This window comes from Rhea americana, unplaced genomic scaffold, assembly GCF_003343005.1.
Source record: "Rhea americana isolate MKP2758 unplaced genomic scaffold, rheAme1 scaffold_54, whole genome shotgun sequence".
NCBI lineage: Eukaryota > Metazoa > Chordata > Aves > Rheiformes > Rheidae > Rhea > Rhea americana.
In genome coordinates this window covers 2,066,867-2,084,274 of record NW_028186690.1, presented here as the reverse complement: position 1 = coordinate 2,084,274, position 17,408 = coordinate 2,066,867, and the positions used below count along the sequence as shown (strand labels likewise).

General features: G+C 37.4%; 1 protein-coding gene across 1 annotated transcript; it reads right to left on the bottom strand.

The window, feature by feature from the left end:
• Positions 1-15,173: 15,173 nt before the first annotated feature.
• Positions 15,174-17,408, bottom strand: LOC146588113 (arg8-vasotocin receptor-like). Its single transcript, XM_085318499.1, has 2 exons — positions 16,493-17,408; positions 15,174-15,373 (listed from the first exon to the last, which is right to left on the bottom strand). The coding sequence occupies exons 1-2, from the start codon at positions 17,406-17,408 to the stop codon at positions 15,174-15,176; spliced, it is 1,116 nt and encodes a 371-aa protein (XP_085174625.1).

Below are 17,408 nucleotides of genomic sequence, written 5' to 3'. Positions count from 1 at the left end.
CCATTCCCTGTGGAGCCTGAGCCCCAGACCCAGGCAAAGCAGTGCCACCTCAGTCCAAATGTCAGGGTATTGGGATTGTCCCTGGGGTGCCTGGCTGAACCCCCGACACATCGATCTCCAGTAATATGACTGTGCTGAAAAGACAGAGTTATCAGCTACAACTGCAGAGCCATTCCCAGCAACTTCCTCAAGCAATAAACTCRAAAGAAATCCACTGGCTTCAATTTGTCCATCATTAAGATATGTGGAAAGGTCAGTCATCAAGTTCACTGAGCTGTTTATTTCAAATAAACCAGAAAGCTATTTTATAACCAGATTTGGTTGTCATCGGTCTTCAGTGTTTTATGATGACAGGTACAATATAAACACCATAAATAAATAGAGAAGTAGGTCAAAATGATTGTTGTCACATTACTACCAAACAAGTTCTAAAAGATCCCAGAATATTTTTTCTTTAAAGAGTCCATAAATTTATATTCTTTCTTCCATTTCCTCAAAGTACTAGAAAAAGGAAATAGTTTAAAAYGGCAAGATCTTAACATATAAATCAGTAACCCTGCTAATATTTTAAATTTAAATGAAATAAAGGTTTAAAATATTCATCACACTTCCTCTGTTCACAAATCTATCCCAAAGAAACAAGGCCAAGGACAAGAAATTATCTGTCATTTGGTTGTCACAAGCATTTTAGCCATTTATGACCCTTCCCTGTGTAAAAATTTAGCCTACTTGACAGTTACTGATAAACGAATCAGCTTTTAATGCTGTCTTCCCCTCTCTTGCAGAAAGAAAATGTTTTATCTAACCTGTTGGGAACTTTTTTATCCATTGACTATTTAGTAAAATGAGAAGGTCCTGCAGTCAAAAGCCCATTTTTTTTATTACCTGTAGCATTAACTTTTCCCCTTGAGATGTCATGCCTGCTAATCCCTTACCCATCTTGCTGTTATTCTAGACATTTCTGAGATACGTTTTCAAATAATTATATCCCTCTGAGCATGGATCAGAGACACAATAGAGGTAGTATTCACTGGGTAACACCCAGCTTTATATATCTGCATTAGTTAGCTAACTTGCACAGGCTGTCTAAATAGTTAATAGAGAGAGCGATTGCTCTGGAGATGAGCTCTGAACATCTAAGAGAGGCTCTTACTGTGAACTACGTCCTTCCATAGAAATCCCCACCCTCTGCAGACCACATATGAAGCCTCCTGGCTAGATGTCCTGTGCCATCTCTGCCGCAGGGCCAGCACGCCCTCACCATCCTGATAGTCCAGCCATCCAGGCTGGGAAAGTGTTGGAGTGCAGCATAATCCCTTTTCTTATTTACAGAAACCAGGTCAGTAGCATGGGGGCCAGGAAAGATGAGGAGWGTGCCTCCAGGTCTCCTCCCACCACCGCATTCAGATGTAGCTGAACTCATACCTGAACCCAAGAGTGAAACCAAACCAAGCACTCCCAGGTCCAACAGCAGGACCATTGCCCAAATTAGATGTAGGCTTCTAAAATACATGTCAAAATCAAGACAGTGTGAACTTGTTTGTGGCCCAGACTCAGACAGAAAGAGTGACTCCAGAGACCTGAAAAATCGTTTTCTCTTTAATCACATAAATCTCCATTCTAGCAGTGTGCTAGTGGTGCTTTAGCACTAATGATGAATTAGCTCTGGGAACACATACAGAGCAATCCTCTCATCCTATGCTGTCGAAAAACAGAAAATAGAAATAGCATAAATTGTGATCTCAGAGGAGAAAAACAAAAAACAGATCAATACATCTAAGAAATCCATAGAAGGTTTTTCATTATATTGTCAGAACTTTTCAGTCTTCCAAAACAGTCATGTAACTCAAGTTCAGATGCAGAAGATTAAGCTATGATAAAATCCAATAMAGAAGCTAACTTCTTGACTATTTACATATTTGCATACCTCAAGTATGCTTGGAAAACATAATACATGAGCATTATGATATTTGAAAATTGACAGGAGAAAACAGTGTAAATGCACTTCCTTAAATTCTCCATCAGTAGGTCATCTACTTAAATGCACAAGGCTTTGAGCCAAAAATAGAATTGATGAAGTTTATAAGGCAGCATAATCTACTGGACAAGTGCCTGAGCAATCTGGTCAAATTAGACATGTTTTGAACAAAGCTGAACTACATGATCTCCAGAGGTCCATTCCAACCTAAATTATTGCATAATTTTATGATACTAATAATATAGACTTTTTTCATTTAAAGTTAATCCTACTACAATTTAGTTCAAATTCTTAATTTTAAGTGAATATCTTCTTCATAAAGACAGCGTATCAAATGCAATATTTAAACAAATTTGCAGAGAAAATGAATGCATGTTGTAATGTAGGACTTGCCTCTCAGTGAGGTGCCTTTTAAATGAATCATGCCACTCTTGTAAGTGGCAGTTCCTGTGAGGAAAATATCTTGTCATTTTCTTTATTACACTATGAAGTACATATGTGCTAAAAACTGCTCAAATCCTCACTTCATATTGCTAGTGCACCACCTGCTATGATAAGTTCCAAACTATAAAGCCATTACTTATATACTGAAGTTTTTTGTATTACTATTGCATGACACATTTATGATACAACCACCATGTTGCGCAGTTATTGCTTTCCTGTTCATTTCCATGTGAGTCCAAGCACTTTCAGCCAGTAATTCTTTTTCACATGATGCTGGTTTTAATAACAGTACTGAAGAGCACTATGCCTAGTAGAAACATATTTCAGAAGCCCAGCTGGCTGTATCAGCATAAAGGAAACACAAAAATAACATAGACAGAAGGTTATATGGGGGTTATAACACCACCTATATTTGCTGAATCCTGCTCATCTGTAAGGTCTTCCTGACAGATGGTACGAGGGCAGAGCTGTAGCTACCCAGACAACGATCTCAGAGCATTCTTCTGAAATAGGTGGCATATCCAGTCCTTTCATACTGGGCAGCACACTGGGCCAGCTATTGTCCCAGAGGTAAAGCTGGTCAGATAATGAATATTTTTGAAACTGGGACATAGGCCATAATATTAAACCCAGATCAATTCAAAATGGAGGTATTCTTCTCATTTGTTGAAACAAAAAATTAAAAACTTGTTTCATTTAGCCCTTTTATCCCTGTTTAGCTTTTCATAAATTCATAACTATTAAATAGAAAAGCAAACTTTCTGACATTTTGCAATTCTTTTTCTTCCACTTTTTTAGCTGAAACTGTTTACCCAACTTGAAGCAAATTCTCTAATTGATCTGAGTCTCTCAAACAAAATCAACAACTAATGCCCATAGTCAAAGGTGAGTTCTACCTGGCAGCACCTACACCTAAAGTAGCAAAGCTTGTATTCCTGGGAGTTCTTGTAAGTTCCTTTATTATGATAGCTACAATCTATGAAAAGTTCAAATGCTTCAGACACATTTATCTGTCAATGTTAAAGGAAATACAAACCAGCAATTCTTATCTCAAACCTCAGGAATAACCCAGTATGGAAAATGAACAACAGCTCCTCCGGCTTCATGAATGCTTACTCAAGTCTGCCCATTTTCCTTCAAGTAATCATGTGCTTGACCACAGATCCACAGCCAGCATTCAGTTCTGCTGGGCTTCTCCTTTGGATTAGTTAGTTGATCCCATCTGCAGCCAAGTCCCAGAGATACACGCTGCAGGTATCGCTGGCTCCTTGCAAGCAGGAAGCCACTTCCCAGCTCATCTCTCTGCTCCTSAGACAGCTCCAAGCTCCCCAGCAGCCATCTGCCAGGCTTCTCCGYTTTCCCAATACCTAATTCCTGAGTTGGCTTACTATTTCTAGCATTATTTCTTCTTCTTGTTTGGAGCTCTCCTTGGTGGTTGAACTGCAGCTAAAACGGTATCTGATAGCAATCTAGCATATTCACAGTGAAATTCAGAGATAAAGCTATTTTTCACAGCTCACTTTATTCAAAGATTGGAGACAAGCCCTTAATGTGTAATTAGATTCTTATTAGTTTGAGGAACTTCGGTTGACATTGAATAAGACAAGTATGGCATGCTTAATGAAAACAGAGATGATATATCAGCACTTTTATTATTTAATACCTACCCACTTTGATGAAGGCTGTTTTTTTTTTTTAGGATATTGAAATTAGAAATGAGACCTTACAAGCTTCACATTTTTAAAACTTGTAGTGCCTGTTTGAGAACACTTTGTAAGAGAATTAATGTTGTTGCCACATGACAAAATTTCTCAGAATTATCTTCCAAAACGCTTTTTTAAATAGACCATGTCACACACATACAAAAGTTAATGAGATMTAGAAGAAAGCTTACATCTGAAGCTGCTAAGCTATGCTGAACTTCAGAAGTGCATTCACTGATATCCTTGATAGAGTTTCTCTTTATTCGCCATGGTCATTGCATTCTCTTCTTTTTTAAAGAAAACTTGTAGGCTCTTACCCATTCCTCCCTGTCCCATTTCTTTCTTTTCCTGCCTCTTTCAGCCCCTCTATTTTCAAACTCAGCAAGACAAACACAGATAGCTACGAGCGAGAGTATAGTATCACTGACTTGTATTTAAAATTACACCTCTCTAAGAGAACTCTGGTGTTCTCTGAAAAAGGTGCCTTTCTTTCAGAGACTAACACTTCAGAGGCTTCTTTCTGATAACATTGCATGTACCTTGGCCTCTTTCTTTAACYGCACAAATCTCAAATACACATTGTATACCACACCAAAATGTGACATGAAAATATAGGAGACCTTATTACACAATGTTATTTCTTCCAGGGGAAGAAACTGATGAGGCAGAAAAAGATGTACTCTTATTTACTTTCTAGAGTTAATTCCTAGTTCAGTKCTGCTCTTGGGGTCAGGTTTCGGTAGCTGGGCTGAGACTGCTGTAAGACAGGACAGGCTGCAAGCTTCTGCGTTCAACAGCTAATGTATCTAGTGCAAATATAACAAACTACGTTAGGAAAATATTCACACTTTCAGACTGATGCATGACTGAAAAGAACTCACAATTTATACCCTTGGTCAACTGCTAATGTGTTTTGCCTAAATAAGAAGATAAATGTTTTAGGGAAGTAATCATGTTTTAGGGAAAAAACAGTGTTTTTCCACTTATACAATACTCCATATAATCATCTTCAAAAGGTGATTTTAAAGCTCTTTTTCATAGAGTAGATAAAGGGGATAATGAAGAGAATAGCAGCTGCACATCCTATGCTCTCCTTGCTGGACAAACAAATCAGTAAAGACCAGAAATCCAGTTATATGCTTAATGCCCCTTGCCTATGAATGCTGTCCTCCAAACGTCGCACAGAGGGTCCTCGATACCCAGGCAGCCCCTGAGGACAGTCCACCAGGCTTCTTCCAGACCTTTACATTATCCTGAATCCTCTTGTCTTCAGACGGACCTAAGATAAGAAGCCCCAAAAGCTGGCAGTTTGGTATCACCCACTTGATACTCTAAGCATGCCATCATTGACTTTGAGAGCATGATTTTTTAACAGAAAATTCACAAACTTTRGGAAAAACAAGGTTCAGGAAGAAAATAGTTGCCAGATTAAACAACAATCAAACTCAAATTGCTAATATTAAACAAAAAGAAAAAAATCATAAAAGGAGTTTAAAATGTGAAATCTCCATATGCCAAAGAATAAACTGCAAATTTTAATAGTTATTAAACAGTCTGTAGATGTCACAGGGACAGGAAAAAACTAGCACAAGTGCTTCTGTAATTGTGTCACACAAATCAGTACTGTTCACTGACCATTGAACCTATATTTTCATCTGTCTGTTACAATTTGCTGTTCCACAGCATATGCATTGTAGGAAGCTTGCTTCGTAACCAGTTGTTTTCTACAGTCTATGCTGCCTTAAATGTATTAACTAGATATTGATACAGGCTGAAAATGTGCAAGTCAACTACACAGCAAACAAAAGAAAGCAGTTCACATGAGCATTATATTAACAGTGTGTTGTATGGAAATGGTTCTGACACTTTCATAAACATAGTTTTGCATATGCAACATATTAAGGTATTTGAAAATAATGTTTTAAAAGCTACATAGGGAGAAATAGTCCCATTTCCTCCACCAACCACATAGAGAACAAAAGAAAACCACAGGTTTTGATGTGAAACAGCCTTTTGCCAAATCTAATTTCAAACCAGAAAGATGTGATAAATCTAATCTTGATTGGGATGTTATGGGATTGGGCAATAATTATTTTTGCACTTTATTGGATTTTAAGGCACGGTAAGCAGTCTAGTCCTAAGTAACCTAGGACTTGAAGAAGCTTTAGAAGTACCTCCTCCTTAGTTTGCTGTTACATTAAAAGCAGAAACTGTTTGTGTCTCTGAAGGTGTATGTATGTGTGATACATTAAGTACTCTCATTTCGGGCTGATCATTCAAATTCTGAGCATGCAGCATGCCGTGGGGAGCATATCGAAGTGTAAAAGTTTGTGCCACTAATGAGCACTCATCWAAATCATTTCCATCACCTTATACATCAGAGGGGTGAGAAATTCCAAGTAACTTGAATTAATAAAACTGACTTACTAATTTTTAGAGTTCTGGGACATTCTGTAAAAAGCGTAATTTAAAGTAGCAGAATTTAAGAGAATTTTAAGAGTAGAATTTGAAGAAGTTTTTCCATTCCTATTTTCCCATTCTCATTATTGAAGGGTAAATCACCATTTGACAATAATGCAGAAGTATACAGTGCTCAAATACTAACTTTGGAGGTAAAGAAAAGCATGATTCTACCCTAATATATGGTGATAATTTCTCACAGCTACATAACATATTCTTAATACATTTTCATAATGTTCAGTATTAATGGAAATGTTTAAATTCCTAGGAAAAATAATATTACTTGCACAATTTCTTTCTATGCAGCTTGATATTGAGTTTGCAGTCTGAATCAGCTGTACATTTCCATCCAAGACAGARACATATATGTATATTTGTAATTGGTTGGTTTCTTAACCTGAGGGCAGATATGATATTTCAGCTCTGGAGACCACTRTAGAAAAAAATAGAGTATTAAAACTTATGCAGTTTGTACCAAATCACAAAATTATATTTTAACATAGAAACACACCTATTTCTGACTTTAATTTTTTATTACAAAAAGATGGAATTACATTAGAAATTGATTCATAAGTGAGTATTGAAGAGCATTCTAAGGACAGCCCTTTTTTGTCTTCAGATATTTTACAGATAGCACACACAAAATACTATATTTCTTTTGATCAAAKTCTCAAGTTAATTCTTTGTCTTATATCAATTGTTTAATTCTAGTAGCCTCACCATAGCTTCAAATTCAATAGGATTAGCCTCATTTTACATTTATGATATTCCTCTCATCTGCTTTGATTTATAGAAAGGAATCTTTATTCAAGYAAAACCTGAATCTACTAAAATGAATTAATACATAAGTCAGGTATTCAGCCTGGTTCCTTCATTATAGTGCCTTAAAATGTATTTTTTATAGTGTCTCAGGGTAATTAAAAACAAAATTCAACACTTTCAGGCTCAAAGACAGTCCTTGCTTAAATTGCAAGTAAGATGAGAAACCTCATCCTCAGCTGAACAAAAACTCTATCTTACTTTTACCCTCTTTTATTACAGAATCATTAGAGAGCTTCTGCTGGAAGTATCAGATTAAAGTGGCATTGYGGGGAAAAGGAGTCAAAACAGAAAGGCAATAGCAGTAGAAAAAAAGTATGTTTAAAGTGGGTATTGATGAGCTACCTGTGCYATATTTCTAGTATGTAATATTTGTGTGAATTTAGTTTCAAAAAGCAAGGCTGTRGTAGATTCACCATTGCAAACACTTCATATTGACATTTTTGCAGTTAACCAGTATTGGCTTTGTGCTCTGTTGGCAAAAGGAAGGCAAAAGAAACCTTTGCCAGCTGCTTTCTGAAAATATTTAGATCTCCTGAATATAAAAAAAACCCTGAGCCAGAGATGGAGCCATGCGGCATCTCCTCCTTTTGGCCTCGTGGAATGACACAGAGGTCAAGGCAAGGGAGTCTTGGCCAGCGCACCTCTGCACTGGGGCTCCTGGAGCAGCCACTGGTGTCCCACACAGAGACATCCGTACACACTAAGCGATGGGCTCCACCTCCAACGCACTAGTCGCTCGCTTCACTGTGTTCCTGCCCCAGTGCATTGCTTTGTTAATAAAAGCACAAGAAGCAGCTAAGAACCAGCCTGTGCTAGTCCCTGAGATACTTCTTGGTCACTTTGCAAGGTCATGTGCATATGTCTGTGGGCAGATAGTCTTGTTAATAATACATACGGTCCATTCTCATCCTGATATTATTGCTGCTAGCAGTCTAAATAAAGACATTACACTTTAGCCATCCAGCGTACACCTTAGTGCAGACTGAGGGGGCTTTATATAAGACTTCTTGCTCCTCTTTCAGCTCACATACTCCCAATAGAGGCTTACTGTAGTTTGCAGGTAGATTCTCCAAAGATCATGTAAACGTTGAGCATGCACCAGCCAGGGTCTGCAGCAGCAGCAAGAGAACAGCCCTATGGTGGGCTCCATGTGATTAAGCAGCACGTTATAACACACACATTCATTATAGCACCCTGATATTCAGGCAGTTCTGGAGCTCTGCGTGTTTAACTTTCCATTATACCAACCCTTTAATACAGGCTTTGGGTATAGGTGTTACACAATCCAATATTACTACTCTGTGTGAATAGAAAAACAAATCAAGCCCAAATGCTACATTGGAGCTTTTTATCTCCTCTTTTACAGAAAATGTATTATAACTCCAGATACCCAGATGCTTAGAAGAAAATGAAGATTCCTTTCCTGAAGTTTTGCTACCATATTTTTTTGTGAACAGATAGTTACAGCTGAACACATGCCATCTCCGAAACGAGTTTACATCAGTCTTGTCAACAGAGAATCAAGAATATGAATCACATTACCAGCAGACTGGAATTTGTATTAAATGTATCAATAAGCAGTGTGTTCACATCATGACTGTGCTTGCCAGAAGGCTTGTACTTCTCTATGATGAAGTACAATTTTTCCCATCAGTAAGTCAAAAGCTGGAGCCACTCAGCATTAAATCATTTGAAGCCAGACATCTATTAACACATTTAGAGACATGGGCAAACACTTCCAGCATAGCATGATAGTTAGCAGATAATTTATTCCTAGTCTTTCCTGAAAGGTGATGGTATAGCTAATAACCAAACTCAAGAATAAGCTAGAGAATATCAGACTAGCATCTTAAGCAACAATTTTGGTTTAATACATATGTGACCAAATGTATAAACGTGAAGCAAATGTTTAATATTTTGTGCCAAAATTTGTTCTCTTGTAACTTCATGGAATTCGGTGGCTAGAACATTCATCTTGGAATCCAAGAACATAGCTACRTTTTTTCTAAATAAAACAGCAACAGCTGAGATAAAAGTTGCATTTGTGATTGCAATCATGCCTTTTATATTTTAGGTCCAGAATTGCTCTACACATACTGTACAGTGCCAAGTTGATGTCGCATTTAAAAATAAATGTAATTTGTAAGTTGATTTTTAATAAAAATAATAATATCAGGTCTTTCTCATAGCTGGTTTTGATATCTGTTATTGCACAAATTCTCTTGAAAAGAGATTACTGGGATATATGGATGTACCTTATCCCTAGCTGTGTTTTCAAATCCCCAGCAATAATTTCCATTACATTCAAGGTCAAATATTTAGGTTTGGMAGTTCCCAAACCTCCTTCCCAGGCWATAKTGAAGTGTTTCAATACTACTGATTCCTATGTTATTACCTCAGAATTCGGAAGACTTTGCTGCTAAAATATGGGTAATATACAATTTTAGATACAACATAATACTAAGTTTTGGTAAGTATAATAGATGAAATAAGTATTAACACAATTCTGAAGCTTTTTCAGATTGTCACTTACGATATAAAAAGCATTTGATTAACACATTAGCACTTGGATATGTTTGCATTGCATCTCCAGGGCAACATTTGGATGGGAATTCAAGAAATATTTTGGTTAGAATCTTATTACTTCCAAAGTTCATGATGGAGCTGGATGATAGCATAGATTAATTGAGTTAGTTAGTGTGATTTATTGGTGGAAAGCATATGCTTTGGTCTGCCACACTGGCCATAAGGGGAAGCAGGAGGAAATGGGTATGGCCTGCTAAGTTTCAATTAAAGCCTGTTCCTTCTTTGGTTCCTGTAAAACTGAAGTGCCAAGAAACGGAAATTTTACAGAATCACAGAATCAGTAAGGTTGGAAGGGACCTCTGGAGATCATTTAGTCCAACCCCATCCAACCCCCCTCCCCCCCCGCTCAAGCAGGGTTACCTAGAGCATATTAGACAGGGCTGCATTCAGGCAGGCTTTGAATATCTCCAGAGAAGGAGACTCCATGGTTGTGAAGATGCTCAGATTTGCCCTTTTAATGAGCTGGCACTCAGGAAGTCCTCAACTATCAATAAGCCAAAGAATAAGACACAGCTTTTATCCTTTTACTGCGGTGGAGTGAGGACAGCCTAGGGCATGTCTACAGGAGATTAGGGCAGGCTGAGTTATGAACTGTATCACAGATTATGAAGCTCTCCACAGGACCATGAGAGGAGGYCTGGGGTAGTGCACAAAAGATAGGAGATGAGGGTTGGATGGCAGTTGGAATTTTGATTTAGTAGTATAAATTATATCAGTTTTTATTGCTGATTTTCGAAAAGTGAGATTTGCTTTCGATTCAAGTCTATTTAGACCACCCAATAAGGTAGCAAATAAAAGATCTGTGACCACCTTACTGTAATGCAATTCTCATTCAAAATGTTTTCTTTTGCAATCCTGTTTCACTAAACGCATGAATCATGTGGTTCATAATCATGCATGTTTTCTGTAGATACCCAGGGTATTCAGGCCAAATCCCTACCTTCCAAAAGCAACAGAAAGTTGTTTGGAGCACTACTAGCCCAAACTGAATTTGACTCAAGAAATGAATAGCTGAATCATCTTTGTCTGCTGCTGATGCTCTTCAGCCAAGAATAGCTAACTTCTGCATGCTCTTGAGGATACTTCTATTCTGGCCATGTGTTTGCAAACTAGACAACCCAGTCACGTCTGCATGCTCTCTCTGCCTCGCATAATAAACACTGACAATTCCAGTTTGGATCTTCACATTACACTCCCAATCTTCCCCCAGAAACACAGAAAAAGGAACGGTTTATTTGACCTCAGTTACTATTCTGAGGACCGGCTAAGATTGCCTCCTTAGAAGAAGGTGCTATAATGCCAACTAGTCATTCCCACCCTCCCTAAGTGATCAAAATGAAATTTGTAGGATATCAGTTTGGCACCATCTTAAAAATGTCAGCATGATTTCATTGAAAGATGAAAGATAAGKAAGATCACTCGACAGCTCTGACTTCAGGATTGATTATTTACAAGTATCTAAGACGGGACATAGTACAGTACAGTACAGTAGTGGTTCAGGAGAATAACAGGATTAKCAAAATAGATTGTAAAGAATRCAAAATACAGGTTGGGATTTTCCTTTTATTCTTCTTTTTTTCCCCCCTCTGGAATAACAAATATAGATTTGACAAATAGCATCGTCTTATTATTCTTAGCATCTGTATTGCAAAAACACAAAATAATCACGTTTAGAAAAGAATCTCATTCCTTTTTCTCAAGTATATCAAGTGGTAGCAAAACTTTGGAAAGTTAATGGGAAAACAGATAACCGGAGACTGCAGTCCCAGTATCAGTAAGACAGCATTCACCTGAAGTGTGTGAACTTGTACGCTACGTATTTTTCTGCTCAGAAATTTCTTGGGTGAGAAATCACAACCCAAACATTTACGAGGAAAGCCTTCATCTGATAATTGGATATTTTTTCATTTGCAAGTGCTTCTACAGTGCCTCCAGGGACTGATTCCCCTGCACGGATGAAACAGCTCGGCCAGACTATATCAGTATCTCTGTTGTCCCTCTTAATGAGGCACTGTAATGCCTATTGGAAATCAAAACACAGATGAAACTGAGGGCATGAGACCTTCAAATGACAGAAATTTTGTGATCAAATTTAGAGAAAATTTTTTAATTTTTTTCTTTTTTTAAAAAAAGGAAAATGTTCTGTAAAAATAGACATTTCATGAAATAATACTTTATCAAAATGAATTTCTCATTATCTGAAAATATGTTTTGGTAGGAAAATTGTCAACCAGAACCAAAATTTCCACTTGCAGTGGTTTTGAAGGCTTCCCAGGGCTGCCGGCAAYAGGAGCTGCCGGCATGGTCGGTCTGCTCCCAGCCATCAGGTCTCATCCCACCGCCTCGAGAGAGCCGGGGCGGCCCCAGCCCTGGGGGGCACCGGGCACCACCGGGGGGCCGGGCTGGGCACCGCAGCAGGGCCCGACGCAGAAGCGGCTCCCCAGGGCCCCCAGCCCCGTTCTCCTGAGGCACCAGCAGCAGCTGCCAGGGCCTCCCCACACCAAGGTCTGTCCCACCCAAGTGTCGATGATCAGGCATTAGGGGGACGACAAGCTGCGTCTGGAACGTGCAGCCCAACCCACCTTGCTCAAAAAGACACAGTACATTTTGATGCTAATATTCTCACAATAACCTTTATTTTTTTCTTCTTAASAGCAAGACTAATCTTTTGAAGAAAATAAAAGAAAAATCAGAAAGCACTTGAGAGCCTAAAATAGCATTGTTTTGAACATTACAGACCGTGAACATTCAATATTTGTTCCTAACAAGTTGTGGCATTTCATTCACTTAGATGAACAAAATATCTGCAATATTAACAGTAAATATTGCTCTAAGACCTTTATGGAAGCCACTGGCATTTTAGAAACCAAACCTTCACCAAGTTATTTATAAATCCAGTTACTAACCCATGAGAAATGCATCAATATGACTACAGAAGCTGCACTTTTTAAATAGCAGAGGCCAGGTCAGCTGGTGTAAAATGGCTCTACTGCAGTCTCTGAGCACTACAGAGACTGACAGCAGTTCTGGATCTGGGTAAGTATTTCCACAGAATTTGAACACCTGTTTTCCTTGAAAATATATACCTTTTGAGGCCTTTAATGAATAACGGAGGATTTCCAGATCCTTTATGTGTCTTGAACTGTAAGAATGAAATAGTTGCAAAATAGCTGTAGGACAATATGCAGATATGCAAATCATTCTCTGCAGTTATTTAAATGAATTGCAAATTATATGTGCTTTGCTGCTAATCTAGTAGTACATAATTCCCTGAAGCATTTCTATATACAATTCACTTTCACACTGCATGTTTTGCTGTTTTTCGAACTGTATCAAACTGTAATCAAAGCAAGCAGAAAGACGCAAAACCTTTAACCATGGGATTAAGTCATAAGAGAACCTAATTAAGAGCCAATTTGAATTAAAATCTTAGAAAGTCAATGGTTGAATACAAAAAAAATCCCATCAACAGCATGGGTTATATCTTCAATCGTCACACCCCAAGTAAGTACACTGTAATTTGAGTTAAAGAACTGCTCTAACTGGGGGCGTGTTGTGGGCTGGAATTAATAACCACTAATTACACAGAAAAATCTAGCAAATAATTATTATCAATTGTAATTACCATAACAGTTTTTCTCCAGAAACTTTTCCCACTCCTATCTGGCTCCAGACACTCTCTCCATTTTCCTCCTCTTCCTATTTGATGGAGACTTCTTCCTAGCTGGAGTGGGACACTCACTTTCCCCAGTCATAAAAAACAGCAATTTTTGTTTATTGCTCCTGTTTGGCATAGTTATACGGAATTGAAATGATAGGAGATCCAATTATATCAGTGCACTTTAACCTGAAGTGTTACAATCCATTAGTACTTTTCATAATTCAATCACCATTTAGTTTAAATCAGTATTTCTTTGAGTACAATTTGAAGGCTGTTAAAAAACACTTTTACAGCTTTTCCTTTAAAATTCGAGATTGCTAGAACTCATAAAAATGAAGCATGAATAGTGCCGATAAGGGGTAAATACAATGTAGGCAGATGATATGAAAGTATCACCAAGAATCTCTGCCAATGTAGCTTTACTCTCACCTGAAACAGCCTTGCTGACATTTCCTCCAAACTTGTCTGATTAGATTGCAGCYACTGAAAGGGGAACAAATAGCTATTTGCATAAAACACGCACAAACTAGTAAGCAAATGGCATTTCCAAGACAAAGAGATACAAATTTATTTTTATCATGAAAGTGAAATAATTGTATTTGAACCTGAAGCGGTTCTAAGCACACTCTATCAAACAATTGCATGCCAGAACAAATAGATCTGCATACAACCTGCACTAAAGTATGCAGAACACTGAACAATGGACTCACAACGTCCATTTTTACTTAAGGAATGTATATGCGTGTGTATGTGTGGAAAGTTTCAGTTTACCTGCCTGCACATCACGGAGTGCATGGAAGATAATTCCTGTTTTGATGGCTTTGTAATAGGAAGCCATGAACACGGAATGGTACTGTACCAATGATCTCCAATGACCCACAAGAGCATCTGAAACTGAAGCAGCTGGCCAGCATCTCATGGACACTTATGTAAAAAAAAAAAAAAAAGAAAAAGAAAAAGCCCAGATATTAAGACACTCAGCATTTTATATATGTATATAAGGAGTTTATTTAAAGGAGGTATTATCTGGCAAAAGATTTCACGAACTTTCTGATGCCACCTTAAGGTTTGTTAAACTGTCCCCCAACCACATTAGATTCATGAACAATTCATGATTCAATTTAAGCACACATTCAAATCTAATTATGTCAGATTCCTTTCCAACTATGTCTCAATTTGTTAGATTCGTTGTAAAATTTACTACCTGGAAAACCAGAATCACAGAATAGAAAGTGGTTTATGACACAAAATGTCTAAGATATTATTACCTATCTTTATCAGTCCTTWTAAGAATTAATTTTGATAGCACAATGATGATAGAAGTATTGAATCAGATTGTGCAACACAGAAACTTCCTGTAGGGCAATATATGCTACAGAATATACACTTCAGAGAAATATATTTATACAACAAAGGACAATTTTCCAGCTTCCTTACTCACAAAAAKGTATAGGGGTAAAATATTGATATGACTTGCAAAAATAGCAAATGTAACAAAACAGCAAAAAGCATTCAACATTTATGCAGAAGTGCTATTTTCCTCAGGGTCTCTGTCTACCAGATGAATGCTTCCTGTGATCACAGACTCATCTTGAGCTGAAGTGTGCTCCAACTGCTTCCTTGTGCAATGTGGAATGTGCCCACAAAAATACATGTAAATCCATGGATTGATACAACTATTGAGATTACCAAGGAGCATGATAATGGTGAATGCTGAACCTAGAATAGTTAAAGGAATAACAGAGTAAATAAAGTAGTCATTGAAATCAGTAACATTACCACAGTCTGATGCTTTCTGGTATACTTGTTCACATGCTAAAACCTAACAYAATACCAGGAAACTCCTATCTGTTCAATGCAATTTTTAATTGTCTAAGGTATAAAAGCCATTGTAGTTATATGCATTTCAGAGTTAAATAGTTCTGTATACTCTTTTTTTGATGCAGATGCATTATTTTTAGAAGTTAATCAGGAATTATTAACTTGATATACAGATACAGATAAAAATAAATACAAATAAAGATACTGATAGAAATATAGAGAGAGGAAGACTCAGAATTCACACTTACAGGAAGAATTCTTAAAACAAAGACCATAAGATTTTTTCCATCAGGCTATTATCTATTTTTCTTTGATTTATAACTGTGATTTTTCAATGTTAACTAGATAAATAAAGTCACATACTATGTCTGCCTTTCACAGAGGCAACCATGTAAGTTTGACAAGATTGATCTTACTTACTACATGTTATTCTTTSATATTTCAGGCTTGCTTGTTTGCTTTATAAACAGCTGTTACCAAACTTAATTGTTTCATAGTTTACTGCAAATAATTAATACRATTTCAATATTCAAAAGTATTTCAAATGTATATTTTAAATAATTTGAGTAATTATTCCTGTTCATCTCAAAACCTCCAAATGCTATTACTGTATTATCTAAAACCCATAGAAGTCTGAACTGAACCCTTGCTGGAGCAGATGATGATACTTTTTGCTATATTGTGTATTAATCACTGAAGATTAATCAGTCTTGTTTAATGAGYCTTGCCTGCAGGAAAAACCCTTACTTAAAGCATACATGTATGTGTACAAACATACCCAGACACATACATGCACATATTCATACAAAATACCCACAATATGATGCTTTGATCATGTAATAGAAAATTTTTCTGTACCTAATTAAATAGAATAGGTAAACAGCTCAGTCAATCATTTTTGATCATATTCAAATAATTACATGAAACTTTTACACAAAAGCAAAGTCCACATACAAAGCCATGTAGTAATGTGTTAGCCTGCTATAAAGTTGTTAATGAGGATGAAGAGTATCTTACCTTCAGTAACGCCACTGGGGAACCAAACAGACCACAGCTGTGCAATGAAGAAAGGTGACCAACAAAAAACATAYGCAAAAACTGTCACTACTGTCATTTTTACAGTCTTGATCATAGCCTTTGAAATACAGTTAACGCTGCTTGCTCGGGATGGCAGGACTTGCTTCTGATTTGTTACTTCATATTCATTCTGTTTTTTCACGTATATATTCCTTTTGATTATTTTGCAAATCTTAACCTGACATGTAATAAGGATGACGGAAGGAATGAAGAATATAACCACAAAAATCCAAGTTACATATGCCCTTGGGCCCCACGGTAGAATAAATTCACCCCAACATTCAAAGACGCCTGGAGATATTTCAGTCTTAGAAAAGATAAATACCTGTGGAAGGCTAAGCATCAGTGATATAGACCAGCTGGTGCAAATGGGAACRTTCCACAAGGCTCTCTTCTTTTGGAAAGTGACCATAGGGTAGCAGACTGCTTGATATCTGTCCACTGTCATGACCACTATCATGTAAGTAGAGGCAAACATGCCCAGCAACTGTAAATATTTGATAACTCTGCACAAGAAATCTGGCCCTATGAAAACATCTGTAATATCCCATATTAGTTGAGGCAGAACTTGAAAAAATGCTACCACTAAGTCAGCTATGCTGAGGTGAAGCATGAATACATACATTCTAGAGAGCTTCTTTCTTCTTCTCCACAGTACCAGTATGAGAATAAAATTGCCCACAGACGCTGTCAGAAATATTACCCCCAGTACAGCTATCTCTACTTGAGCCAATTGCTCGTCTCTTTCTGGTCTTCCAACAGGATCTGACTTATTTGTCAAACTCAGGAATCTGTGAGGAGAAGGACTTTCAGTCTGATGTGTGTTATCTTGCATAGGAAATGAAAAATTCTTCAT